This window comes from Gallinula chloropus (assembly GCF_964237585.1).
Source record: "Gallinula chloropus genome assembly, chromosome: 10".
Taxonomy (NCBI): domain Eukaryota; kingdom Metazoa; phylum Chordata; class Aves; order Gruiformes; family Rallidae; genus Gallinula; species Gallinula chloropus.
Genome location: NC_140095.1, coordinates 9,270,611 through 9,298,283, shown reverse-complemented (window position 1 = coordinate 9,298,283; position 27,673 = coordinate 9,270,611). Strand labels below are relative to the sequence as shown.

Genomic DNA, 27,673 nt, shown 5'->3' with positions numbered 1-27,673 from the left:
TGACCGAAACCTATTCATGCAACCAGCCAAGCAGGTACGGGAAGGGTACTGAGGAACCGGAGGGGATAACTTCATCGCCCACGCAGCTCCAGCTGAAAAGGATGGGCACCTACACCCCAAAACGACAAACACAGGGGAAATCCACACAGCTCAGACCTGAGGGGGCAGGTAGGGAGCTATAGGCGGGTGGCTGTTACGGCCTGACAGATGAAAGGAGCCGTGATGGATGGTGTTGTAGCAACAGTCACTGCAAAAGCAGAAAAGGAAACAAAAGAAACAGGATGCGGCAGTCTGAGGAGGTTGATGTGTTACATTCCTGAAAGACTTTATGAATTCCTACTTCTGTGCTAGGATAGAAATATTGGGAATTACCCCTGGGGTTTGCCCACTCAGTAAAGGTCCTGCCTGGATTCAGGTTTGCTGAAGTTGTGCTGTTACATCGGTGCCATCTGGCTCCTGGGAACAGAGGGTATACTAAGAGAGAAATAAGACAATAAATGAGGTAAATCAAAATGCCAATCTTGAGCTGTTATGGCAATCTTGAAAATCATGTTTGCAAGTTATTTGGCTGCTTTTGGTCTCTCTTGGTGCCCAGGAGATTCACTGCCAGAAACAGCAGGATTCAGACACTGCAGCATCTTAATTCTGGTAGTAAGAGGAAGGCTTAGTGCCCAAAAACCATCAGGGCTGAGCTAGAGTCCTTGACATCAGTAGGGGATTTTCATTTGGTGTTACAGTTGCTGAGTTTCTTCATTTAATGCTCCTGGATGATGAATGCTTATTCTTCTCTCTAGCCTGAGCACCTCATAGTGTTTCACCTCAAAGTTCAAGCAAAATATTTTTCAAAAGATTTTTGGAAAAATCCTCCTCCAGCAACCTGATGAACTCAGGAAATTGGGAGAGTTTGAATTGTTAAACACACCTCTCACATCCAGGATAAACACATAAAGAAATCGCTTTGCCTTTTCCATTTAACTCCAGGGGATGTTCCCTTCAGCCAGCCCCACAGCAATAAGAAGTGATGTTGTGGTTCACTGTGATGCTTGTGCCTCTATAGATAACTCCTGCAGAAGTCCTGTAGATGATGAAGATGAGCCTGAGTGGATGGAGCAAGCATCTATGCTAGGAACAGAGCTGAACTGCGTGCCGTACGCCCTGTTCTCTTCATGCCGGCATCCGTGGCACTCAGCCTCAGAAACAGTTAGTCTGCTGTACTTATCTCTGACAATAAAAGGCAAACTTTCCCTGACCTGCCTAAATTGGGAACGTTCAGCTCAATTTTCTCCAGTTGCCTGCATTCAGGAGCAGTACAACACCCAAAGAAGGAAGGATCACTGCACCAGGGGCAAGACATAGGGTGGTAAATGCTGAAACCCCAAAGGAAGGTCGGGGACCCTCTCTGATGACTAGGTACAACTGCTTGTTTTCTGCTGTAGAAAATAACAACATACCAAATTTTGCTTGCAGAATATCCCACCAGCTGACATCTGTCACGATTTCCCAAGAAGAAAACACAAAAGCTCAGTGTTTAGCTGCTCGCTGAAGTGACTCACATTGTAACAGAGGTTTTGACTTTGTTCTTCCAGGCACTGTTTCTGATGGGAAAATCAATCAGTTTAATCCCATAATGGGAACAATTAGCCTTCCTGAAAAAGCAGATCTCTTGTAATCTCATCTTCTGCTTAGGTTTATTACGCCAATATGCCTTATTTTCTCAGCTGCTGCTCATCGGTCACACTGCCGTGTTGCAGAGAGCTTACAGCTCATGTGGAGGAAGAGCCAGGCTGAATCCTGCCCTTGCTGTCAGTGCCAGGGCAGCAGCTGAGGCCATCTCGCACCCCTAGGCAAACAGACCAGCTCCTTGCCTCTGGGTAATACCCTCATGGTCTCACAGCTGAGATGAAGAGGAACGGAGCATCTCCTCCAGTGCGGCAGCTGGAGGTGGCAGGGCAGGGGGACAGCAGCAGGGTCCCTGTCTTACTGCTTCACGCTGTTCAGGTTCATCATTGGGTTAGGCTAAATCTAGGGATTAAAGGCTGGGAGTAAGATTAGACCTGAGCTAACAGGCACTTGTTCAGCTGTTTTTCTGCTGATTGAGATGGAGAATGGGACCAAGAATGAGGTGAACGTGGGCTCAATTCATTTTTCAGAAGAACTGCTAGGGAATACTAAAAAAAAAATAAGTGTTTTGTTTGCAAACTGAGTGACAAAACAGTGTGAGCTCTCCATGAGCCCAGACCTTGTCCTTCCCTACAGCCTTCCTTGAGGTTGCCTGTTTTGATAACAAGAGTGGGCTGCTGCTGCGCTCTAAGATGAGCTGACCACGCTGTGTCATTGCTGCCTGGTAAATGGGGAAATCCATCCTCTGGCTCTTATCTCCTGTTTAGTCTGCAGTGGCTGTGAGGTGGGGTTATCCCTGCTGTCCAGCGGGTTGCAAAACCCTGGCTGGATGAAGTGCTGGTAGTCTGATGAGTGAGGCTTAGAACAGCACGTAACGATTGTCTCATTCATGTTTGCCAGAACACAGGAATAAACTGGGCTTTGGGTCAGGCCCCGCTGCTTTTTACCCTCTGAATGTATTTGACAAAGCCAAAGGATTGTGCCCCTGTACTGGTGAGGCTGCACCTCGAGTGCTGGGTCCAGTTCTGGGCTCCTCACCATAAGAGGGACATTGAGGTCCTGAGCCTGTCCAGAGAAGGGCAACCAGGCTGGGGAAGGGGCTGAAGGGCAAATCCTCTGAGGAGTGGCTGAGGGAGCTGGGAGTGTTCAGCCTGGGGAAGAGGAAGCTGAGGGGAGACCTCTCCCCACCTCCACTGACCTGCCAGGAGGGTGCAGAGAGGTGGGCGATGGTCTCTTCAGCCAGGGGACAGGAGATGGGACAAGGGGCAATGGGCTCAAACTGCCCCAGGGCAGGGTCAATCAGCTGGGAGGGAAAAGTTCTTCCCTGGCAGAGCTGTGGGGCTGTGGCACAGGCTGCCCAGGGAGGGGGCTGAGTCCCCACCCCTGGGTGTGTTTAACAGATGGGGAGATGAGGTGCTCAGGGATCTGGGTCAGCACAGGACAGGAACAGTTGGACTCGATGATCTTAAAGGTATTTCCCAACCTTGTGATTCTGTGTGATTTACCTTGGTCCTTACTGTGAGTCTGGTTCTGCTGCAGGGTGTTTAAGAGAGTCAAAGGCAGAACCGACCATGCACAGCACAGCTTGTTGCAGGGAGTTTTCTCTCCATAGCAATCCCAGTCAGAAAGTCAGAAAGCCTCAGGAGGCAGCAGCCTGCTCCCCCGAAGGTGATTACAGAAGAAATTCTACCGTAGCAATGAGATTTCTTTCATTATCCCAGTCCTTTCTATCCCAGCTGGGTTTTTCTCCATGGGACGCTTAGATCCAGGAGATAAAACTTTGCAGAAACGATTTAGACAAGCAAATGAATTCAGTCGAACTCCCAATGACAGCTCCCAACACTTGGGCATCCGCCAAGGAACTTTCAAAAGCCAAAATAATAGCTCAGATCTGAGAGATCCTGCAAAGCCTATAAATTAAGTAATCCTTTGGAAACCTGCAGTTAAATCTGCCATTGGGTTGAGATTTGCCTGGACATCATCCAAATAATGAGTTTCCAAATGAACTGTTTCCACAGGATGTTGGGAGCTTTGGGATATTTTGGATTTTTTTAAAAAACTATTAAGTAAAGAAATAAACTGAAACCATTGAGAATGTGTCCTACCTGAATCCCATCAGGGTGGGAAGGCACCAGAAAGGATTTATTTAGGCAGCGGAAATGGAAATGAAGATGGAACTGTCGGGGACTACTGATTAATGGAGAAGAGGTTATACTCTGAAAGAAAAGAGGTTACACTCTGAGAAACGCTGACTACTGGGAGGGAGAATTGCACAGATGCCACGAAACATTGCTTGGAGTCTTTACTCCCACAAGAATTTTGAATTCATGTGAACAGGATCACTTCCAGGAACCATCTCCAGTCACAAATTCTAGGCAGGACAGCCAGCCTTGGAACCTACAGCTGAGCATTCACAGGGTTCAGACACAAACCATGAACTGCTGAATCTGAAGCTCATCCCACAAGCTAAGAGCTAGTTTGGTAGTTGTAGCTACTTCTAAAGGTCAAATGTCTGCATTGGCCAGTTCAGGAATGGTCTAAAGGTCTATTGGTTGTTCCACTGCAGCCAAGGAGTTATCTTGGGTTCCCACCTTCATTTAAAAATGAAACGTGGATGCTTTAATAGAGTAAAAAGTGGAAAAAAACCCAAACCCACATATATGTACAGAGGGGCAATAAAAATGTTCTCTTACCTTAACGACAGAAGAATTTAAATTCTCAGGTGATAAAATCAACCAGAGTTTGGAATTTCACATTTGCTACATTAGGCACCAGCCCAATAAAAGCTCTTTCTGAGTTCTTTCTTTGTTTTCTGGGACCTCTGGGTGAATAAGCTGCCCAGGAGTATTTCTGAGCTCCATGACTGGTACTTCAAAAAGGACTTTTCATCACACAGGAGCTGGGTGCTTTGGGGAGCAACCTGGGGAGATGCACTTTGTGGTGAATGAAGGAAGGATGTCTTTGGGCTGGTGACTCAAGAGTCCCCTCTGATGCTTGGCTGCCTTGCTCCAGGTCCCCTCTGGCTTGTCACGCCATGCCCAACTCCAGCTCTTGGTGGTGCCTTGACAAGCCAGAATCTAAACTCAATAGCCTTGGTGACTATTAAGCAGGCATCCTCTATTGCATCTGTATCAATCTACTCAGCATTATTACATTTCATTGAATGGGTGGTCTGGCTCAGGGGGATGTCCAGGAGAAGGACCAGGGGAGGGGGACAGGCAATGTGTGGACTCAACTGAGACCCAGCTGCTGATAAAGGTCATCTCTGCATTATGCAGGAGTGTGAGGAGAGGCATCTTGTCATATATGTATTGCAGACCTCCCTCCATCCAGCAGCAGGTGAATGCAACAGACGTTCAGCTCATATTTTTCTGTATGGAGTAGCCACCTGCCATATGAGCCCTTATTAAAGCTTCTCACAGTTCAAGAATTGCTACTAGTACCAAATTATCACCTTCCCACGCTTCCCATGGCCTTTTAATCTCTGCCTTGGGCCAAAAAACGTGTGACTGTTATTTCCATCTTCTTCAGATGTCATTCCACCAAGGTGCAGGATTAGCAGTTCCAAATGTGCCCTGTTCCAGAGGGTCTGAAAATAATTCAAAATTAATCTGAATCATCTGTAACCGGTGGATGAGTGAGAACTGGAACTCCCAGCACCTCCCCAGTTACAGGGCACATACTCCTGGTGAACAGTTGGTTGTGTGATGAGATGGATTCGGGCTGGGAACGGAGAGGCAGCTGATGGAGCCACTGCACAATAGCAGTGCCAGCAGTCATGCTGGGGACCCTGCAAGCCTCCGTGGGGTTGCAGCTTTAGGGGAGTCAGAGGTGTCACATGGATGTCACAAAGCTGCTTCACAACCCCGCAAGGACTGGAGCAGAAAGTGCCCAATGACACACTGAGCAGCGTGTCGGGCTGAGGCAGGGTGCTCGGCTGCCGGCTGGGGCGAAACCACAACAGCCACCAAGAGAGATGCCCCTGCTGTAGCAGCCACCTTGCATGGGTGGAGATTTTTAAGCCTCCACATCAAAGAAACCTCCATCTAGAGAGCAGCTGGTCTCTAAACTCTGAAAAACAATGAAGCACTAACTTCATGAGCCATTTGCAGATCTCTCCAACGAATTCACTGAACTTACAAGGTCCATCAGGTATTTTTTTTCACAGACTAAAAACCCTTCACTATCACTGCCTGGTAGTCAGATCGTGTCTATCAAGCAATTTATTAATGACTGATTTCTAAGAAGAAGGAAAACACAGAATAAAAGTATCCTAATGACCAGTATATCAACTTATCACCCTTAAACTGCTGTGGAAATATCAGAGGGTCTTGTTTCTATTCGCACTTTACTCAGGCTGCTGCTGTGGAGGACTCAGGATTAACTTCAGCCTCTTGCTCCTTGTAGAGCGAGAGCATCTCCTGACCTGGAGGAGAACTATCAAGCCATAAAGCTCTTTCTGTGGGCAGATGTTCAAAACCAGCATCAGGAGGTCATCATTGGAGCCCATCTAGACACTGGGAGGATGACAAATGGAAAACCTGGAATGCTTGTTCAAAACGGGCCACAAAGCTGGATATCCGTAGTTTACCCAGTCGGTCTGTGATAACAAAGAAAGGAAACTGAGAATGTCACCAGCAGCAAAGGAGAGCCAGAATGGAATATTCAGAAAAGAAACAAAGAGGTGATAAGGCTTTAGCGTGGAAAAATACTGGAAACAAACACCAAGGAAAATATCGGGGGGGAAAGAGATAAAGCAAAGTGATGAGATTGAATTCATGAACGCGTTTGACCTCTCTTTTGAATAATGCATGGTCTCTGTCAGAGCTCACTGTAGGGTTTCAACACTCAGCAGAAGAATGAAGATGTTGGAGATGCTGTATTTTGGCTGGTGTTATGGTTTGCTCCCCCACCAAGGGTCACATCATCTTCAGTTGGTCCTGCTGATTTCTGTTCCAGAAGCAGAACTCCAGATAGTTTTGGGGAAATGTCTTAAAATGGAACTTAAAAATCCTCAAGTTGCCAAGGGCAAAAAAAAAAAAATAAAAGAAGAACTTTATGAGCCCACTTTGGGCAATGGGAACAAGGGCATGAGCGGGTCCTTTGCAGGCTGCCAAACTGGCTCTGCTCAGAGAAAGTGCCTGTGACAAGGTGTGAGGGGAAATGAGGCACCTGTGAGACACGGAATTCTTCAGCTTTCCCCAGTTTTCCTGGGGAAAAAACCCATCTATGGTTGATAAAGAGGAGCCAGGTTAGTTCCTGATGCAGCTGTGAAACCCAGGGGGCTGCTCTACATGGAGGCACCTTCCATCAGGAGCAACCCGACTGCAGATCCTGTTACTCAGAGTAAAACTGCCCCAACTTCAGCTCAGTTTAATGCAGTTTGGAACATGCAGACCCACAAGTTCACACCAATTTGGCAAACTCCAGTTGTATTTCACTTGGGGTGAAGTTTATGACAAGCTGTAAGTGACACATCAGGCAGCCAAGGCTGAGCCTTCAAAAGGCCTTGAAGGGAACGTGCCTCGGAGCCAGCAGCTTTCCTCTCAGCTTTGGAAATGAATACTTTAATAGCGGGGATTTCTGTGTTTTGATCATCCACTTCCCATGCCAGCAAATTACTTTGCAACCCCTGACAGACTGCTGCACGGCAGAGCCTGCCACTCACAGCCCCAGAGCGATTTAGAAACCACCCGCTAACGCAGCCCTGACGAATGCCAGTGGAAAATGTTTGACTCCACAAAACTGGAGTCTCCTTTTTTCCTCCCCCCTCCTTTTCCTTTTGACTCCACAAAACTGGAGTCTCCCTTCTTTTTCTTCCCCCCTCTTCCCTTCTGTTTTTACTGTCACTATTTTCCAGCAAACTTAGTTTCTTTTGCAGAAAAGATTTTGTCTCTTTTCCCTCCTAAGAGGAAGACACCGGTGCCAACACGTCTTTAACTCAGCTCTTTGGGAAAGCGCTCCTCGTCCTCCAGCTCGCTGCAAGGCAAATTTCGGGGTTGGCCTGGGTGGTTTTCTCTAACAACAAGCAAGGGAACCTCAGGCCAGCCCTCTCCCAGACTTCTGCAAGCTGGGTGATATCATGCAGGAATGAGGAGGTATGATTCATCGCCCCGTCGCACAGACACAAGTCAGCGTTTTAGAGCCTCCCTCGGTGGGGGCAGGCACTGGTGGGGAACAAAGGGTACAGGCAAAAGCTCTGCTGGTACCAGCTGCAGCTGAACCCCTCCTCTGCCTGTACCTTTCCAGCAGAGCAAACAGAGTTTATTGTGTTCCTAAAGCAGCATGCTCGCTGTACTCATGTCGTTAAACCGCAGGGCTGCAGCACAGCTCGGTGTTTAAAAGTCTCAGCTCCCACTCCCAGCCCAGACCAAAACCCCCTGGAGAACAGGGGCACGGCAGTGAGACGGCCACACCATCCTTCCACAAAGCCTTCCCAGTAGATAGGACACAAATCAAGCTCCACAGAAGCAGGGTGACGATTAGGTACTTGATGCAACCGGGCTTTTCAAACAATGAATCCTTTGTTAGGTTCTTTTCTCAAGTGGGATATTCCGGCCCAGCCCTTCCCAGGAGGAGAGGGAGCTTTGCAGGAGTTTTGAGATTCACTCCCAGCTTTGCTGGGGAGCTGCTGCCCACCCATCCCACCCCCAGGCCATCACATTAAACACCCTCTACGGAGTGGACATCTGATGGTCACCGATTCGGCTGTGCCAGCAGGAAGCAGGGATGCTCTGAGGTGCCTGACACCCTCCAAAGCCCCAGTGCTGCCTTGGCCGAGCGATTCCCAAACCACTTCAATCCCAACCTGATTATTTCCTTGAAATTTTCCCGCTTTTTATTATTTTTTTCCCCTGCTTGCGACAAATCCAACAGTTACCGACCTATTGCATCATTTTCCCTTCCACTCCCGAGGATGACGGCGCAGTAAGTGGAACTTTTGACCTCACCAAACACAGATGCCCAACTTCACCGCTGGTCAAAACCTTCAGCGAGAAGCTAAAGCTTCCCCCCCGCCCACTCCCCCACCCCTCCCGACGATGGGGACGGGTCGATCCCGCCTCCCAGTCACGCCCCCCGAGGAGGCGGGATCGCCCCGTCCCGGCGCTTAGGAGCCGCGCGAAGTGGATCGCTCCGTGACCGCGGGTGGGAGCCGGAGCCGCCGCCGGAGCAGCCCCGCGGGCAGGGAGCGCTGACACCGCCGCTATGTCCCACTCGGTGGTCCTGCGTGGTCCCTCGCCCTGGGGCTTTCGTTTGGTGGGGGGAAAAGACTTCAGCGCCCCGCTGACCATCTCCAGGGTGAGCCGGGGGAAGGGGAGTGGGGGGCCGGGACGCACCGGAGGGACCGGCCGCAGGTGATGGGCGAGGAGCGGGGCAGCTCCGGAGGGGATGGGGCCGGCTCCGTGGTACCCGGCTGCGACGGGCCGCAGCGTTTCAGGTCTTTTAAACTTATATATTATTATATCTACACCCATATACAGGCCGGTGAGCGTTCCCCTCGGAGCGCAGGGTGGTTCCAGCCGCTCCGCGCTGGGTTTGTGCGGGGCAGGGAGCGTTTTCCCCGCTGTGTTTCTTGGGGTGTTAATTCCTAAAGCTTCGCTCTCAAAGTTCAGAGCGCTCAGCGCTGCTCGGGGCTTGGACCTGCGCCCTGGATCGAGTTCACAGGCTGCTGGGGTTTTTTAGAGAGGCGCGGGTAAAGTTAGCGAGAAGTTCCTCAGCGCCGGCTGTTGCGTTATGGGGTCCCTGTGGGCTGGTAGTAATTACTGTGTAAGTGTACTCACACTCGGGTTTAACCTCACAAAGATGTATTCTGGAAACTTCTTTGCTAAGACACGGCAGCTAGCATGAATTGGGCTTTGTGCGTGGATATATGTGAAAACAAACCATCCCCTGTAAGGGAAGGAGCCTGGAGAAGTGATGGGCTGTGTGATGGATGAGGTGCCCGAGCTGGGCACGTTCCTGCTGGGCATCGGTGTTTCCATCGCCATCGGGCTGTCCTGGGACGCCGCTCTGCCTTCCTGCGGCGGGTTGGGGCTGTGGAGCATTGCTGGGCTTTCCTGGGCAGCTGAACAAACGCTGAGGGTATTGAAAGGCTTTGAAAGGAGCTATACCTTAAAAATACTGTCCTAACACGTATGAGCTGTTTGCTGTCGTCTTTTTAAGCTGCCAGAGCTGTGACAGAAGAGGGGGGGAAACATGTACCCTGAGTTTTAAAGAAGTAACCATGGAAGAGAGCATTGTTTGGCGTGGGTTGCTTTGTATCTGGGTTCAGACCTGCCTGTTACACTGCTTCGTGCCTGATTTTACTTCAGACTGTCCCTTATTCCAGCCAGGGCTTTTTTGGAGGAGCAGCAGGAGGAGACGGATGGAGAGGAGAGAAAGGCTGGGGCGGTGTGGGGAGCAGCGGCTGGCAGGGCTGGCCGTGCTGCCAGGGTGCCTGGGCTGCTGGGGAGGCACTTGGCTTTTGGGGTTCAGCTTCCACCTCCTGCACACAGGAAAGTCTTCTTTTCACCCCTGGTGAGGTGGGATGTATGGCAGCAGAGCACTGAATTGTGCCTTGGGGACTGAAAAAATGTGTTACTGGTGTGAAGATGAGCATCTTAATTTGGGAGGGAGGAGGGAGCCTGTTTTCCTGTTACTTTGAAAAAAAATTGGGTTTATCAATAAACAAGAGAAACCAGAGTCTGCTTTTGCCTAGGCAGGTGCCTTGACAGACTCCTTGTCTGGATTAGCAAACCTGGGAGATGTGAGGTTAATTGCCATCGGGCCAGTCTTGCTTTGGGTCCCAAGGAGCTGTGATGTGAGCAGCAGTCGGGGTGTTATTTCATGTTGCTCCTTCAAATTGGGTCCTCTTTTAATCCTGCTCCCATAGAAGAGCGGGGTGATGCTCTGATGTGCTGTATGATAACAGCTGCTCCTGGAGGGCGATAAACAGCTTGCTGGGAACATAAATGTAGCTATGGGGTGCTCTGCTTGGGCTCTGGGCTCTTAACACGAGGACTGACGTCACTGGCTTTGCAAACAATCAGTAAATCTGTTCTGTGAGGCTTGCAACCTGGGCGGGGGGCTGGGGGCTCCCCGGCCCTGTGGAGAGGGGTTGCTGCGGGAGGCTGGGAGGCTTTTGGCTGACTTCTGCTTCTTTCAAAGTGCTTTTTTATTAAAAAAGAAAATCTATTTGTTTTATATTAACATGCTATTAAATTACAAACATATTTTGAGAAGCAGAAATCCTGCCGGGAGGCAGGACCAGACACAGGGACTCCTGCGTCCAGCTGTGAGCTGGGAATGCTGGGCTGTTCTGGCCCTGAGGGGTGTGTGGGGTAGCTGCACCCCAAGTTTGTGCCTGAGGGGGAGCTGGGGAATGATGTGCCATGGGGTGTTTGGGCTGTACAGCTCTGCAACCATCCTACCTGGACTGGTTATGTTGGGAATTCATAGGCTGCTGTTCGGGGTTCACAGCATCCAAAAGCCACCCACATTCAACTCCGGGTGCCAGAGGCTGGCTGGCTACTTCCAAACCAGAAGTTCATCTGTGTGGGGGCTGAAAAAAAAACATTATCCAGTCATTAGGAGGTTGGTTTTCCCTACTCTTTGCTAAGCTACTACAGGAAACAATTTCGCCTCGGCCCTCCGACTAGGTGTAACAGTGCAGTGGTGCCTTGCTGCCCCAGGGGGTGCCTTGCTGCCAGCTGGTGGAACCCAAAAGGCTGCAGCTGCTTCTCCAAAGCCTGCCTGAGCATTGTTGCTCTGGGTTAAGTGAAGGCAGGTCCTCAATGCTCTATCTGTGGGACTTGAAGCTGAAGTGTCACTGCAAGAGGTGTAAAGATGAAGCAGTGGGTGGGACCGGAGCTGACCCGGAGGGAGAGCATCAGGCAGGGAGAGCTGCCAGTGTGGGGCAGGAAGGGAAGCTGAGGGTAGTCCCCAGGTGCAGCTTGTGACAGTCAAGGGATAAACCTGAAAAAAATGTGGATTTGGCAGCAAGGAAAACAGCAATTGCACCATCCTGCTTTGAAAAGGGACTTGTCTCACTGGCCAGTACCTGCTTTTGCCTTCAGCCCCCTGTGAGGTCACTGCACAGGCTCAGGTGCAGCTGGTGGTGCTGAGCCCATCCCTCACAGCTGCTTCAAATACACTTGGGAAATCAAGGAACCCATTTGCTTTTCCCACAAGCAGAGGTCACTTCCCTCTTGGTTTGATCAGTCTTAAATGACAAGTGGTGAGGATCCACCTGCCTGAGGGACTGGGAGCAGCTGGTCTGAGTGCTGCCCTGAGGAGACCTGGGCTTGGCAGGGGGTGTTCAGTTCTTCAGCATTAAAGTTAAGGAAGGGGAAATGCAGATTCAGAAGGGTGGGCTTAGGGCATCTTTCCCATGTGGGCACACAAAGCTCTTGGTGTGCTGCCCACCCTTTTTTCCCCCCATTTTTTTCTTGTGGTTTCTGGGTGAACAAGATGAGCAGGGATGGAGTTTGCTGGGGCTGGTTTGGAAACGTTGCAGCCCTGTGGGTGCTACAGCAGCTTCGCCTGGGGGTCCTGGTGCTGGTGCACCCTCAGCATGGTGCTGGGCAGGGGACCACAGGCCCAAACCTGTGCTCTGGCCTCAAGTTGTGCTGATGATCTTATACATCATGTAACCCGTGATGGTTCCTCCTCGCCATATTTATAGGGGTGGGGGGGAAGGACCTAAAACATGTGCTTAGAGTTGGACTTAATACCTTGATAGAAAGTGCTTTTAAGACTTAACCGAGTCTCCAGTAGCTGCCACAGGCTTTTCCTTAGTTGAGCAGGCTAAGAACTGGATGCTCTTTGCCGTTGTTGGAACCTACTGCAAGGGGCAACTTTGTCTCTGACCACCAACCACAGCTCGGGGACAGAAACAGAGTAACTTGCTCAGCTGCCCTCAGTGTTGTGCTTGTAACCACATCAGTGAGGGCTGCGGTTCCGTGTGGGACAACAGTTGATCCAGCCCTTTGCCTGGGATTAAAAGCTAATCAGTCATTAGCTAACGAAGAGCTGAATGCATACAGTCACTTGAACTGGCTTGTCCGGCTCCTGCAGGGTCAGTGTTGTCATTCACCCAGCTCCAAGTGCTTGCAGCTTTTACAGGCACAGACAAATTACTGGCTAAACAGAGAATTTTTTTTAAAAAAAAAAAATCCTGGCATTGGTCCATTTGTGCAAGTTTTTAATGCAGTTTTTCCTTTATCTGCTGGTTTTGACATCAGATAACCCACCAGAAATGCATCTTGCAGTGCTGGCGTGCAGCTGTAACCCAAGGAGGGTGGGAAATAATCAGCCTGCAATCCATTCCCCAGGTAGTGTTTGAGTTAAGGGTGACTTTTAAACCTTTTGTGTTAGAGCAAATACGTGTCCTCTTAAAGGTTAGGATCCTGGAGGGGGGAATTCTGCCAAGGGAGGGATTCCAGTACGAGTGGTCTCGGGGACTCGGGGCAGCCGGCAGTGCCCGAGCGCGTTGCTGTGATCCCGTCTGAATGCAGGGAGTACTTACTCAGGGGAGTAATCTCAGGGCTGGTCTGAGGCTTGCTGTGTGCTCCAGGTCAGGGATGGCAGAGCACCAAGGGCTCTGCAGTGCTGGGGGGTCTGGGGTTAGTTACCCCCAGAGCTCTGTGTACATTGGTGGGGAAGGCAAGAGCCAGAGGTGCCAGCAAAGGGAACAGGGCTGTTTTTCTTTGCTTTCTATAAGCTTTCCCCAGCTTTTACATCTCACTTGCATGTGTTTGTGTGTTCATTACATGACATAATGCTCAGAGCTGCCACATAGACCGAAGTAGCTGCTCTGTCTTGATGAAGCCTAAAAGTATGGGCCCTCATCTGATTCCCTCTGGCCTGCAGCAGTTCTATTCCCTGCACAGAACAGGGAAATAAAAGTTCCTTATGCCATAATACTTCACATGGGATGAATTTAAGTGGGAAGAAATAGTTCTGCCTGTCGTTCTTCTTTGTTCTCATCATCCTCCCAAAGGTTCCTGCTTCCAAGGGCTGCAGGGGAGATGAGGAGATGAGGGCTGCACGTGGGATTCAGTGGTTAATCTGAACTACAGGTAAGGACTGCCCATGGTCTGCAGCAGGCGTCCTCACTGCCAAAGCTGCTCCATCACCAAGGCTTTATTTAATAACCAAAAGAGAATAAAGGCTTGTGCTGGTGCAGGGAGACGGTAATGGGAGAATATGCTGGAATGAAAGCCTAATGCTAATTACTGTAATCAAGCATGCTGATAATCCAGAGTGGGAAAGCAGGCGGAAAGAGTGATTCACGTAGGGCCATTCATGCAAGGTCTGACCTTGGGCTGAGTTTAGCCAAATAAACCCAGCACACCCTTGAAAACACTTGGAGCCTCTGCCAGGTTGAACAATGCAGAATGGGCTCCATGTGACAGGGAGTGGGGGGTGTTACATTTGGGGGGGTTGCAGGGCTGGGGCTCTTTTTTTTTTAGGTTTTTTCTTTGAAATGATGGTGATTATGACAGTTTTATGACTTCTTGAAGATTGAAATTGCCTGATGGGACAGGGCTGCAGAGTTCTTTGGGAAAAGTTCAGAGTTCCTTGGGATGTGTGACTGTATCCCACTTGACACAGGGGTAACAGAGACTAAAGTTAGATTTACTCACCTGGCTCCACGTAAGAAGCATTGAAGGGGAAATATCTGGAGGAATTCTTTCTTCCTTAAACTTCTCATTTAATCCTGGTCCTGCTGGGCATAGACCAATAAAGTTAATATGGATATGGATTGTGCAGGGTCAGTGCAGGTTACTGCCATTTTTCTGTTGGCATTGTTGGGGTGTATCTATTTGTGGCTTGGGAGCAAATGGGTATTGCAGGAGTCACACAGCAAATCCTGGAAGCCACTTCCAGCAAGGCCTGGAAATACTTTTGAATGCAGTATTTCTGAATTGGTTGTGTAATTGAATTTATTGTTTGGTGTCTGAGCTGCTTTCAGAAAGCACCAAGTGATGGTGGGACACCCAGACAGGCCCTTAGTGAACATGGGTTTGGTTTTTAAGCCATCTGTGACCACAGGTGCTGGAGTGTGAAGGAAAACAACAGATCTCTCCAGATCTGGTAGTGTTGATAAAACAAGGTAACCCAAACATGTTCAGACACTGCTGTGCACCAGAGCAAACCGTGGTGTGTCTGGCTGGAGCTTGGTGCTGCGGTGGGTTATATGGAGCTGATAACACCGCGCTCGCCCTGAGCCCTGGGAGATAAGGTTGTGTTTGCTTTCCACTTCAGGGCTTGCACAGGAACCTCAAGTGAAAGGCAGGATTTTATGGGGCTACTTGGAGTGATTGCGAAGATGTTGAGCCATAGTGTGGTGTTCAAGGAGCTTTAGTAGCCAACAGAGACCTAAAATAACCCCAGCACTCTTACCAGAGAGAACACAGTGGTATGTAGAACATATCATAATAATAAATTAAAATTGCTGTGCAAGAGTATTTCAGCCACTGAATTTCCCAAGCATCATAAAGATGCATCAGAGCCCCCACCACACTCAATCCTTCTCGTCCTTCAAATTCACACCCCTCAAACCTTACGTAGTTGTGTGGGTTGATAGTGTGTTACGTGTGGATGAAATCATACAGTACGAGCTTCAGAAAGCAGAATATACCAGGTTCAAGGAGTTTATTTGAATTAATTATTCTTCATTATCAGATGTGGGCAAGGGACAGCCAGAAGAGAAACTTTCTTGAGCAGTGAAGGCCAGGGCTGTTCAGGAACGGGCTCTGTGGAGTTGATGCTCAGCTGGGAGGTTTCCAGCACACTGAGCATCTCCGATGGACACAAATGTTAGTGATTCTCAGCCTCCTCTTTGTACAGACCTCCACCTTTGGGCTGGACTGGGATCTATACCATGAATCTGACTCTAAATTTGGCTGTAGATCCATCAATACTTGGTTTCAAAAGGATTTTCAAGTGTCTTGCCTTTTATAATGCTGGTGCTCTGGCTCTTTCCCTTTTATGCCCTTAGGTTTCATCTTGTTTTCCTCAGCAGTTAAATGAGAATTCATGTTGCATAAACAGTGCTGAGCAGCACACCCCAACGAGGGCTCGATACCTCAGACTTCTGTGTAAACCATTAGGAAAAATGCAAATACATTGGTGAGGAGTGTATGTCAGTTTGAGGCACGGTGCTTTGGAAAGCTGCAGAGAATCCCTGGAAGGAATGCTCAAAGGGTTCGGGGAATTTATCTTCATTTAGTTAGTCATTTAGCTCTTGGCTCTTCCTGTTCTAAAAGGGATTGCTACCGTAAGAGCCCCGGCTGTCTCGTGGCAGCTTCCTGAGGGGAGGACAGGCCGGCTTTGTTCAGAAGCTGAGAGGTTTGTCACACTATCACACAAGGCTGTAATCAGACCCTTTTGATCACACTCGCAGAACAGAAAATTCCCCCGGACCTGACTGTAACAAACTGCCGGTGATTGAAGGGGAGAGCAGTGTGGTGTGCGTAGGTCTGTGTTCCACAGCATCCTTTAACCCCTTGCACCCTGAGGAGAAGGTGTCACTGGCTGGTGGGATGTGTTGGGTGACATTAGTGCTCTGCTTTGTTCTAGAGATGGGTTGGAGAGAAAGCAGCCCTGAGCGTGTCGGTGTGATTGGCCTGAGTCCCGTGTGTTAATTCAAGTGAAAACTAAGGGGAGAACAGATCACAGAAGATCACAGAGCTGTAGGGGTTGGAAGGGACCTCCAGAGCTCATCAGGTCCAACCCCCTGCCAAAGCAGGGTCCCTAGGACAGGTCACACAGGTCGGTGTCCAGATGGGGCTGGAATCTCTCCAGAGAAGGAGACTCCACACCCCCTGGGCAGCCTGTCCCAGGGCTCCCTCACCAGGAGGAAGTTCTTCCCCAGATTGGTGCGGAACTCCCTGTGCTCATGAATAAATACTAATAAATATTCAAGTTCTTCATATGGGCAGCAAGGAAGAACCACATCCCTCATCCTTGGGTCCTGATGCAGGTGATGTCACAGCAGCAGGTTTAGGGAAAAGAGTTTTTTTTTTAAATTAAGTTAATATAAGAAGGGCTACAAAGCAGGTGAAGGGTTTGGAAGACAAATCTTAGGAGGGGCGGCTGAGGGAGCTGGGACTGTTTAGTCTGGAGAAAAGGAGACTGAGGGGAGACCTTATAGCTCTCTACAGCTACCTAAAAGGTGGTTGTAGTGAGGTGGGGGTCAGTCTCTTCTCCCTGGTAGCCAGTGACAGGGTAAGAGGAAACGGCCTGAAGTTGTGTCAGGGAAAGGTTAGGTTGGATATCAGGAAGAACTTCTGTACTGAAAGGGTTGTCAGATGTTGGACCAGGCTGCCCAGGGAGGTATTTCACTTCCATCCCTGGAGGTCTTCAGAAGAATAAATGTTGTACTTGCTGACATGGTCTCATGTTGGACCTAGTAGTGCTGCATAGATGGTTGGACTCGATGACCATGAAGGTCCTTTCCAACTGAAGCTATTCTATAAGAAATTAACCTTTCATTAAAGCACCAACTGCTTCAGCTCGTGGTGTTGTCCCAACTCTAGAGACCACAGGAGCACAGCCAGCGTGAGCAGAGCCATCCCTGCGTGGGTGGTGGGATGCCGACAGTGAGCCCTCGGGGGTTGGCTCTGTGCTGGCTGGTCTCACATCCCTGGCACACCTCTGTGCTTCATCCCTAGGGCAGAGTGTAACACCGAGTGTGTCCCAAGCAAGTGCCTCTTGATGCAGATAATCTCGCTGACTAAATGAGGTTGCGCAGCCTCCAATGCTGACTGGCTTAGGACAACACTTGCCTTCATGTGTTATTTTATTGGCCCGATGTCAGGCACTAGCACTCAATAAACCCTTACAAGGCTCTGGGGACCTGATAAGATAGCTGCTGCTGGCTTTGGGGGTTTCCCAGCCTCTTCCATATCATCAGAGTATCTGCTTGGCTGGGGAGGGGGCTGCTTCTTGCCCCATGGGGTGAGAGAAGAGAGTTGGGTGAGGGGGAATAATTGGGGAAAGGGATTTAAAAATACTGCCTTGTAATTGTGCAGATACAGTTCAGTGGTTGATGACTTGGCAGAAGGAACTACTGAGTCCCAGGGTGTTGGTCTGGTGCTACAGTCTATGGGTTGTATTGTCATCCTCGATGCTGCAGCCGAGCTTCCTGCAGAGACAGAGGAGGCTGAGGATAGCAAGAGAAGGGCTGTTTCCTGGGGTCTCTGTATTGAAAACGTTCCTTTTCCTGCTGGAATAATATAAAGGGATCCAGACCTATTGTATCTTTTGAAGCACAGTGCTACGTGGAGGAACTGTAGAGGTGTCATGGATGAGACTTGTCCTGAGGGGATTTCAGAGAAGGGGAAAGTACCCAAAGTTTTGGCTCTGTGCTGGAGCGGGGTCCCACGGGAGACACATCATGTGGGGACACGCTGCTCTCTGGAGTCTTGGCAGCTGAGAGCAGCTTGCTGGGGGGCACCCACTCTGCAACCCTCCATGTGCCCGGCTGTCCCGGTACCGTTACTGGTGCTGGGGTTTGTTTCTCTTGGTGTTTTCTGGTTATAAATGTTCTTGGGCATCTGCATTTTTTATATATATTAATTTTTGAGAAACAAGTCGCAGCTGCTTGTTTTGGGGAGGGGTTGAGTGCAGAGCATTGTTCTCTCTGGGCTTGATTTCATTCTGGGCTGCGTTTACGCTGCGAGCACAGACGCTGTGCTGTGCGTGCGCCTCGGGCAGAGAACATGCGAATGTGCTTCTATGGGCATAAAAGGAGCTGTGAGAACACCAGTGCCAGGGCAATCCCCAGCACTCCCACTGCTCCTGCTCGCAAGTCGGGCTCAGTTTGCTCCCTCTGAAGATGTGGCAGTGGTTGCGTGGTGGGTGGGGGGTGTTCTGCTAACCTGATCCCACCCAGCGCTGTAAATCGTCTCATAGGGAGCTCGCCCAGCCCACTCCATCCTGCCTGGGTCCCAGGTGATGCCTGACCTGTTACTCTGAGTTGCTTCGATTTGCTCCTGGAAAAACATTCAGCTTTCCTCAGCACATCCTCTGAAGAGTGGCTGAGGGAGCTGGGGGTGTTCAGTCTGGAGAAGAGGAGGCCGAGGGGAGACCTTCTCCCCACCTCCCCTGCCCTGCCAGGAGGGTGCAGAGAGGTGGGTGATGGTCTCTTCAGCCAAGGGACAGGAGATGGGACAAGGGGCAATGGGCTCAAGCTGCCCCAGAGCAGGGTCAGCTCAGCTGGGAGGGAAAAGTTCTTCCCTGGCAGAGTTGTGGGGCTGTGGCACAGGCTGCCCAGGGAGGGGGCTGAGTCCCCACCCCTGGGTGTGTTTAACAGAGGGGAGTTGAGGTCCTCATGGATCTGGGTCAGCACAGGACAGGGACGGTTGGACTCGATGATTTTAAAGGTCTTTTCCAACCTGGTGATTCTGTGATTCTCTTGGGTATGATCCCAGACTAGGCCTAAAAACCTGCTGAGCACCAGCACTGGCCCAAGGGAAGGGGCTGGGTGGCACCTGGGCATGGGAAGGTGCAGAGACAAGGTCCTCTCCTGCTGTGGAGGTGACTAGGGTGTCTTGTGCAGCTTCACCCCAAGTCTCTAGCAACTGGCCTTGATGTTGGTGGGAAAGTACCTACAAGTGCAGGGCAGCAGTAACTGGCAGCGTAAGCTAACCAACAGTAGGGAATTGGCGTCAGAGCTGCTCCCTCAGCGTGTAAAGCTGTGGCTTTAGAGCTCAGGGCTTCTCAAGGAGGCAGCAGCACTCTTGTCTAGTTGACAAACCTTCAGGTTTACCTTCAGTGAAAATATTTACGTTGCTGTAAGCCCGTGGTGTTTGCTGTGGGTTTGGCTCTCAGCTTGTGCACTTGACGACTCCGAATGTGTATCGAGGTCGGTGTCACCCTGCGGCACAAACAGCGCCCTGGGAGCTGGGTGTGTTGCAGGGAGGAACAACCTGGGAGCTGCCAACAGTGTGAGGGCTCGGACCACCCTGTCCCCTGTGTGAATCTCCTCCAACATTGTGCTCTGGCCCTGAAACACCAGTGACTGTGTGAGACCCTGAAGCCCTGGGCCTTAGCAGGGTGTGAGGGGCTGGGCTGGCTCCTCACGGGTGTGGGATTGTTCTTCACAAGCTCTTTGCTGCAGGAGCAGCAGACAAACAGCCGCGTCCTGGCAGGCGCCCAGCGTGGGTGAGGTGTGGCACAGGCAGCAGGCCCCATGGCTTGGAGCCTGTGCTGGGCCCCTGAGTGTAGGATGGGGCTCTGCCTGAGGGCACTTGGCCTTCCCTGTGGGAAGGGGGAGACCTGACGTGCTCTGGTCCCAGGGAGAACTCTTGGGCCATCTGAGTTACGTATCCACCCATCTGCTCTTGGTCTGGGTTCTCTCCTTCTTGGTCCTAAATCGGTTTGTTCTCCGCACTGGTGGAAGACTTAAACAAGCAAAAAAGAATCTTATCACTGTTTTTAAGTTTATCCTGTCCTCAAGCTGCAGGTCCTTATGCCTGTGGGCAGTATGTGTGGCTGGAGTTGTATCGCTCAGGGCTGTAGCCCTGGAGAACAGCCTGATACTCAAAGCAGGGTTTATCCCCTCAACAGAAATCCCCATCCTTGTTTATCATAGCGGGGGCTGCCTGGAGGAGAGGCCCAGATCCTCCTGCTCCTTCCTCCTGTGTTTCTCATTTCCACATAACAGCACATCTTCCTTCTGGATGCTTCTCTCTGCACAGACTCTGCTACAGAAATGACTGTGTTAAAAACTGCAGCCTTGTCCTTCTGGAGCTCCTGGGTTTGCAGTAGGCTGTCTGCATGGAGCAGAGTGGGTAGGACCCTTGCTCAAAGACCCAAACACATCCCTGACCCGTAAGTGGGCTCTGTTCACATCTGGTATCAATGGCTTGGCACAGCTGTGAGGTAGGAGAGCTTGCTTTGAGGTATTTTAAACATTATTCCCTGAAACACAAACTTTGGACCTCACAGCCATCACAATACTGGCTCCCCAGCTGCTGTAGCACTGATGCTGTATCTCCGACTAATGACTTCTTGGAGCACAGCTCCATTTCACACCCTCAGCCCCCTCCATGGCTAGCAGAGCGCTAACATGAAGATCCTGCCAAAATAATGTGAAGCAAACCAGAATCTAAACTAGGAAACAGCTAAAAGACCCATTTATGAGCAGCTTATTCTCCATGGATGCTACAATCTGGTTAAAATCAGCTTGGGGAGAAAAATCCATCAGGCTTCTAGACAGCATTGGATAGAGGAGAAGAAAATACAGCTGTCCTGGGTCAAACTGGAGGTCTGTTAGTCCAAAAGCCTGCTAGCAGCCAGGGCTGCAGGGGGATAACAGCTGGCAAGGGCATGGTGATGCTTCCTTGGAGGTGCTGGTTGACTTTCTGGTGGGTCGGGCAGCTTCTGTGGCTGGAGCAGGAGCCTGATGCTCCTGATACTATTTCGTCGTCTTGCACGGGGCCCAAAAACCCCACAGGATAAATGCATGCCAGGGGAAAAATAAACCTGCCCTGTGTCAGAGCTCTGCAGCTAATGTGCTCAGAAATACCTCCTGTTGTTTGCTCTGAGCTGAGTCACGGCGGAGATGGAGGCTGGGCGGGTGTTTTCAGAGCGAACTGGCCTGGCTGAAGCTATTGAAGAGCAAATGGCACATGCTGATTTACTCTGACAACAAAACAAAAGCCTTAATTCAGGCTGCTGGTTCTGCTTAAACGTGAAAAAGTGGCTGGGAGCTCCTCAAACACCTTCTTGTTGGTGTTTCGGGGGTGTCTGTGGTGCAGCAGGTCGGTGTGGTGCTGGGTGCCGCCTGCCTCTTACCAGCTGTTTCACCAGCCTCATCCTGTGAGCAGCCCCAGCAAGATGCACAGCAGGCGTTGGTGTAAAGGCTAAACCCTCGCCAGTTTTCCTTCTAAAACATGACTGGAAGCAAAGCAGATGAAGAAGGAAGCAGGGGGGCATGCACACTTGGCTTCCTGCCCATGTAACAACGGCTCGTGGTGGTCAGAGAGGGATTGTGGGCACCATGGGGCAGATGGCCGGGCGTTTGGCCAGCGTCTGGTTGCCACCACACACCCGTGTCCAAAGGGAGATGGAAGATAGAGCAGTGATCCCAATTCCTGGATCTTTTGAGCAGGGTGTGATGAAGCAGACACCTGGTTGCCTGAAAAGGGGGTTTGTACTCGCGTTAATCAAGGCTAAACCGAATCAAAGCGCATTCACCCTCCAAAAGCAGTGAAATATGAGTGGCCAGAGCCAGACTCACTGTGCTTTCTCCCTTGATAAACCACGGGGTTGGTTGGTGGAGCGTTAGCAGATGCTCTGAAGGACTGAAGAGGAAATTGGAGGGCAAGCACATAGCTATTAAGAGTTTAAACAGGCAGGTTTACCTGTCCTGCCTGTGCCTCACAGCGTTTTGTACTACTGCAAAAATTAAAACCACATTTGGGCTGATGTAAACGAAATGGTAATTCCTCAGGAAGCTTTTTTATGAGCTGCTGGGTTGGTCTTAGTGCTGACCACAAACAGTACCTGGACCTGTCATTAGTTCCTCAGGAAAGAGGTTACAGGTTTTATAAGGTTCTGGCATTCCTACAAAGCCAGGAGGAAAGAGCTGTGGGGGCTTAACGAGCTGTGTGATAGTCCAGGAGATGAGCTGTTCAAATGATGTTCAGGAAAAACTGATGTCAAATGTAACCTCTCTGCAGGAAGCAATTAGGATGACCGGGCTCATCTTCTAATTACATAGCTAGCCAGGGTACGTGGGATTGACTCTCCCAGCACGGCTTAAGGCTGGTGAGCCCGAGCAGTGTGAAGCATCCCTCTTGAAAGGGAGTATTGTGTTATTTCAAACCAGAGAGCAGGCTGCAGAGAGGACCTGGTCATGCACTGCTGGAGGTTGACAGAAAGCTTTTATTTAGGAGAGCATTGTTGTAGGACATGGCCCTTGGAGAACTGGGGCTTACCCCAGGTTCTGACATCCAGCTGTTGGTAGATTCCACTGGTGTAGGTCTTCTCCCAGAATAACCACTCCCTTCATCTGCTGCTTGTTCTGAGAAACTGGACTTTTCTTGAAGCTGAGCATTGTTCTAAGTAACCCTTTTATTGTTCCCTGCCTAGATTAACCCTGGCAGCAAAGCAGCCATGGCCAACCTGTGCCCAGGAGACCTTATTCTGGCAATTAACGGCGAGAGCACGGAGAACATGACACACCTAGAAGCCCAAAACAAGATCAAAGCATGTGTGGACCAGCTCTTGCTCTCCGTGAACAGGTGGGTTCCATGTCCTCCTGCTTGGCTTGGCTCTTCTGCAGAAGGTTTGTGTCTGGCCCTGGAGCAGACCTGCCCTGGGTTCCAGGTCTTGGTGCATCCCTGGGGTCTGTGTAACTGTTTGGAGTTTTTAAAACCAGAGGCACAAGATTATTTTTGGAAGATGACTGATCCAATGAGTGGGTCCAGCTCATTTATAGAGGTCTGGATTCTTGCTTGCACCTCGCAGGGCTCGTGCAGGCTGCACACTGGGTTGGATCCCTCCAGCCAGTGGAGGTTTTATGGACTCAAGACTTGTACAGGGATCGGAATCTCGTCTGGGTGAAGCATCCTGTTTCACCAACATCCACCTGTCACTGCTAAACCCCTGTTCAACAAACACATCAGAAGATCCTGCCAAATACACTTTTTCGGAATATTCCAGAGCAAAATGAAGCCTTAGGGTTGTTTGGGGTTTTTTTTTTCCTTTACATCAGAATTAATTCCGTAGCTGATGGTTCCTAATAGAAATCACAAGTTATCCAGTCAAAGGGAGTGCTCCTTATAAGGCTCACAAATGACTTACATTATCTGCAGTAGGTTTAAAGAAGTTTATACAACTTCCCACTTCAGATTAAAAAGGCATTTCCTGCTATGAAGAGCTGTCATGTATGGTTTATGCTTCTCTTGAAAACAAGTAGTTTCTGACTGGAAGCCTGGGCAGCGGAGAAGGAGCGCTGCCATAAATGGGGCAAGGCCTCGTTGGTTCCTCAGGGATCCTCAGATGTTGCTGTCCAAGCCACCCGGCTGAAGCAGAGTCCCCTGAGCTCAGCCCATGCCATGCCAAGTCAGTTGTATCTCCATGAAGTGCATCTCCTCTCCCAAGAGGTGACTTATTGCATGGACACAGGCTGTGTCACACTGGTAATGGCTCCACTGTGTCGTGAGGGGAGCAGACAGACATCCCACAGCAGTGCTTGTGTGTGCCTTGGGGGGGTTAAGGAGGATCTATCTGCTCAGCTTGCTCGAGATACAGAAGTGATTGTGAGCAACCTCGTGGTGGTCAGGAAGCTGCTATGAGGAAGATTCCCGGCAGCAGGAGGTTGGGTTTGCCCAGCTGCGCCTACTGGGACAGATAATTTTAACTGTGAGACTTCGTGGTGTGTCCAGGGGAGTGGTGGGTTCTCACTAGCAGGTCTTGCTGGTGATGGCCAGCAGCCTTCCCATGGTCCAGGGCTCGTGGGTGAGGCAACTTAGGTTTTGCTAGGCAAGAGGAGGATTGCAGTGGTTTCATCAGGCCTCAGAGCCATCACAAATGATGATTGTAAAGGCTCTCCTGTCTTAGTCAGGAAAAAGTAAATGCTCAGGCTTCTGTGAGAAGGGGACAGACAGGAGCTGGTGATGGTGAGGAGCTGCTTCAGCATGGGGAGGCTTCTCTCAGGGAGGAGATCACACTGTTGGGTTGGGTAGGTGGCTCCTCAGAGAGCAGACACACCTCGACTGGGCCCGAAGGAGCCCCTGGCTGTGGCCTTCCTCTTGAGAGGAAAAACTGACTAGTTTATTTCTTGCACAGCAAGGGAAGCAGCCCCGTAACGCTCGGAGGGCTATTTTTAGTTTGGCCCAAAGTGAGTGCTTGGTGACATGGTTCTTGGAGCTCTCTCCTGTTTCCTGAGTGACCTGTCGGATCCAGATGACTCTGCCCAGCCGTGAAGTCATGGCTGGAACCATGGCCAGTGCTCCCTCCTCGGTGTGGGCAGACCCCTGCGCCAGGAGGAGCAGGGTGACCTTGTGCTAGTGAGAGCTGCGTCCTGGGGCAGTGATGGGGGGACTTGGCTGGTTTGTGAGCATGTCCAGCAACCACTGTTTGTAACAGGTAGGGATCACCACCCTGGGCTCTGCTGTGAGGCTGAGTTCCTGGAAAGCCTCCGAGCTGTGGGTCAGTGTCTTCTCCCTCAGGCAGAGGCATGCTCCCTGGGCAGTGCCCTCTCCATGTGCTGCCTTCAGCACACTACAGCTTGCAAACCAGCGCATGGATTGGGGTTTTTAAATAAGTGTGGGTGTCTGAAATATGTTAGAGATAACGAGCTTGTTTGTGTGTCTTCAGTGAAGGTGTTTGGGATTTGATGTTCATTCTCAACAGAGGGGCCCTCCTGCCAGGTGTGTGCACTGAAGGGGCAGGGAGCTGGGCAGCCAGCCTGGCACCAAAGGGCTTCCAGTCCTCTGGTGCCTTCTGGACTTCTTCCATCCCTTGCCCTTCCTCTATGAACCACTGACATCAGGGGTCAACAGGACGTGGAACAAGGTTGGGTTTGTTCTCAGGGTCAGCGGGTGCCCTGTGACTAAAAAGTTCAGTAGGAAAGTGGGAGGGGTGGGGGAAGACAAGAAGGGGGAGTTGCTGTGCAGTCTGAATGTGTGTCCTGAGACCAACATTGGCCGGTCTGGGAGGTGTTGGGGGTGCAGAGACCCCATTGAATCTGATGGGACACCGTGCCTGTTATCCTCACTATAACATTTGCTTCATTAAGGCATTTGGGAAGCAAGAGCCAGGAGGATTGACTGTTCATGGAGAGTACGACCAGCTGGAGTGTAAAACATCCCCATGCAGTGCAGGCAGCATCCCTCCCTGGAGGGAACTACTGCAGCTGGTGGGATTCCTGTTGGGAGGCAACCTTTGCCCACAGCCATGGTGTGAAGCTGGCAGACCTAGACCAGCTCAGCCGTGCAGCCTGCCCTGCTCTCCCTTATTCTCTTACCTCATTTAAAGAAATCCTTCCCAGCTCCCTGGAATGTTGACATCTCTCGTGGTTATGCCCTAGCCCTGGTTACTAGGGGAAGGCTTGTTACTTCAGATTGGGTTATGTCTCAAAACAGCCATAAACTAGGCTGGAGAACAGAGGCTTGAGCATCCGAAGGACCTTCGGCGCTGGACAGACCTCGTGGCATCACCGAGGCCGCTCCTGGTGACTCACTGCTGGAAAGTCCTTGGCAGCATTGTCCAGACCTGCCTGTCTGTGCCAGAGGGGGAAGGCAAGCCCAAAAGCTTTCTCTGAAGTTTTTGTCGTCTGCCAGCTGGGAGCATGAAGCTGCATCCTTCCTGTGGGAGCTGGCCCCGAGCCCACACTGGGAGAACTGCTGGGAAGGGGACGCTGCAGCTTTTCAGGTGTGGTGGGGGCTGTGGCTCCGTGTCCCTGCAGCCCAGCAGCAGGCTTGGTGCCTGTGAGGCTGCCGCTGCTCCCAGGCTGCACTGACATGGATTTCTTTTTTTAAAAAAAAATCTCTACTTGGTCCTTTATCAAGGACTTCAAGTGCTCTTGGGATGGTTCTCCCTCTCCCTTTGCACCCCTGTTCTCTAATGCTTTTCTTAGCTAGACCTCTGTCATCTGCAGCACCCCCTGAAGTTAATGGGTGTTTTGTGTCCCCAGCTTCATCAGGTCATGTTTTACCCCAAGATCTTCAGGCAGTGGTACCAAGGAAACCGAAGCATCACAGCAGCCTTTTCACTCCGAAATGAAGTGGAGGACAATCCTCATCAGCTCACGAAAGGAATCCATGTCCCTGATGCTCCTGCAGCTGTGGAAGCCCCTGGCTGGCTCCAGGGACCCAGGCAGCTGGCTTGTTCCACAGAGCCCTGGCAAAGCAAGGGTTGAGGGGCTGTGATGGAAGCGAGCGCGGCTGGGAAGCCCCACATTCCTTGGCAGATGTCAGTGGTGTGCAACATTGTGCTTGCTGATGGGGTTGTTCTCGTTTACTTGGGACTGTGTGACCATGGAAAGCAGCAGCCTGAGGGCAGTGCTGTGGTGAGGCTCACAGGGGCTTATCTGCAGAGAACCAACACAACTGACACACCGGTACTGCTGAGTCTGCTTGGAGAAGTTGAGCATGGAGGTTTTCTCTTCATTCCTGCTCTCTGTACAGCAGTGGTGGCTCTCTGGAGGTTCTTGTGAGACAGCCCAGTGATGAGTCTGCTGGACGTGTGGCCCAAAAGTCCCTGGAACCTCACGTAGCTGATGTTCTTCTGAGTCCCCTCTCCCGCCTCCCCCCAGCTCATGGAGGTTTTGTCAGGGTCTGTTTGCTGCACAGGCACGCTGCTGGAAGGTGGGAAGGGTGACAATGATGTTCTCAAGTTTCCAGTAAAAGTACAACTGAAAAAGTGAATCACAGCTTCCCCTCTGCAGCTCCTCAAGGACTAATAGCGAGGAAAGCCGGCAGCTTTCCAGAGGCTGGATACACAGCGATGGCTTCAGCTGAGAGGAATGAAGGAGGAGAGATCCCACAGCTTCTCCTTCACGTACCCTGGTTGAGCTGGGCCCATTGGGGTGCTGAGCTGAGCTCTCAGCTGCTGTGAGGCCTTGCAAAGCAGGTGAAGACCCCATGCCAGGCTGCAGGGGTCTTACAGTTACACCATTTTACAGTTATTGCAGCATGATCTGCAAGTCTGGGGACATAAAAGCATCAGCTCTACCTTCTCCTAGACTCAGTTCAGCTCCAGAAAGACTAATGGTCGTATTGGTGATAAAACCAGTGGTGATGGACACGATGTGCCAAGGTTTAGGAGATGAGAATGAACCTGGAGTCACCCCTGCCCACAGAAGGGCCCACAGGGATTGGGGTGAAATACGGCAGTGGGGTTGTTGGGGAGGATTGAGCAGTTGACACCCGCTCAGTCAGACCTGTGTGGCCACGCAATAGCCCGGCAGCAGCATCCCGGCCCAGCCTGGCGCTTGCCCAAGTGCTCAATGTTAGTTTATAAGGGGCTGGAGAAATTAGAAATGCAATAAGAGTGGGGAATTCTTGCCTCCTAAAAGCAGCTCCGCAGAGGCAGAGAGCGAGGCTTGCAG

General features: G+C 50.8%; 1 protein-coding gene across 1 annotated transcript in view; it reads left to right on the top strand.

Moving 5' to 3' along the window:
• Positions 1-8,779: 8,779 nt before the first annotated feature.
• Positions 8,780-27,673, top strand: part of PDLIM4 (PDZ and LIM domain 4) — a 43,217-nt gene continuing 24,323 nt past the window's right edge. The window contains exons 1-2 of the mRNA XM_084268868.1: positions 8,780-8,919; positions 22,708-22,859. Of these exons, the coding sequence (XP_084124994.1) occupies positions 8,827-8,919; positions 22,708-22,859 (245 nt within the window). The 5' untranslated portion in view covers positions 8,780-8,826. The remainder of the gene's footprint in view (positions 8,920-22,707; positions 22,860-27,673) is intronic.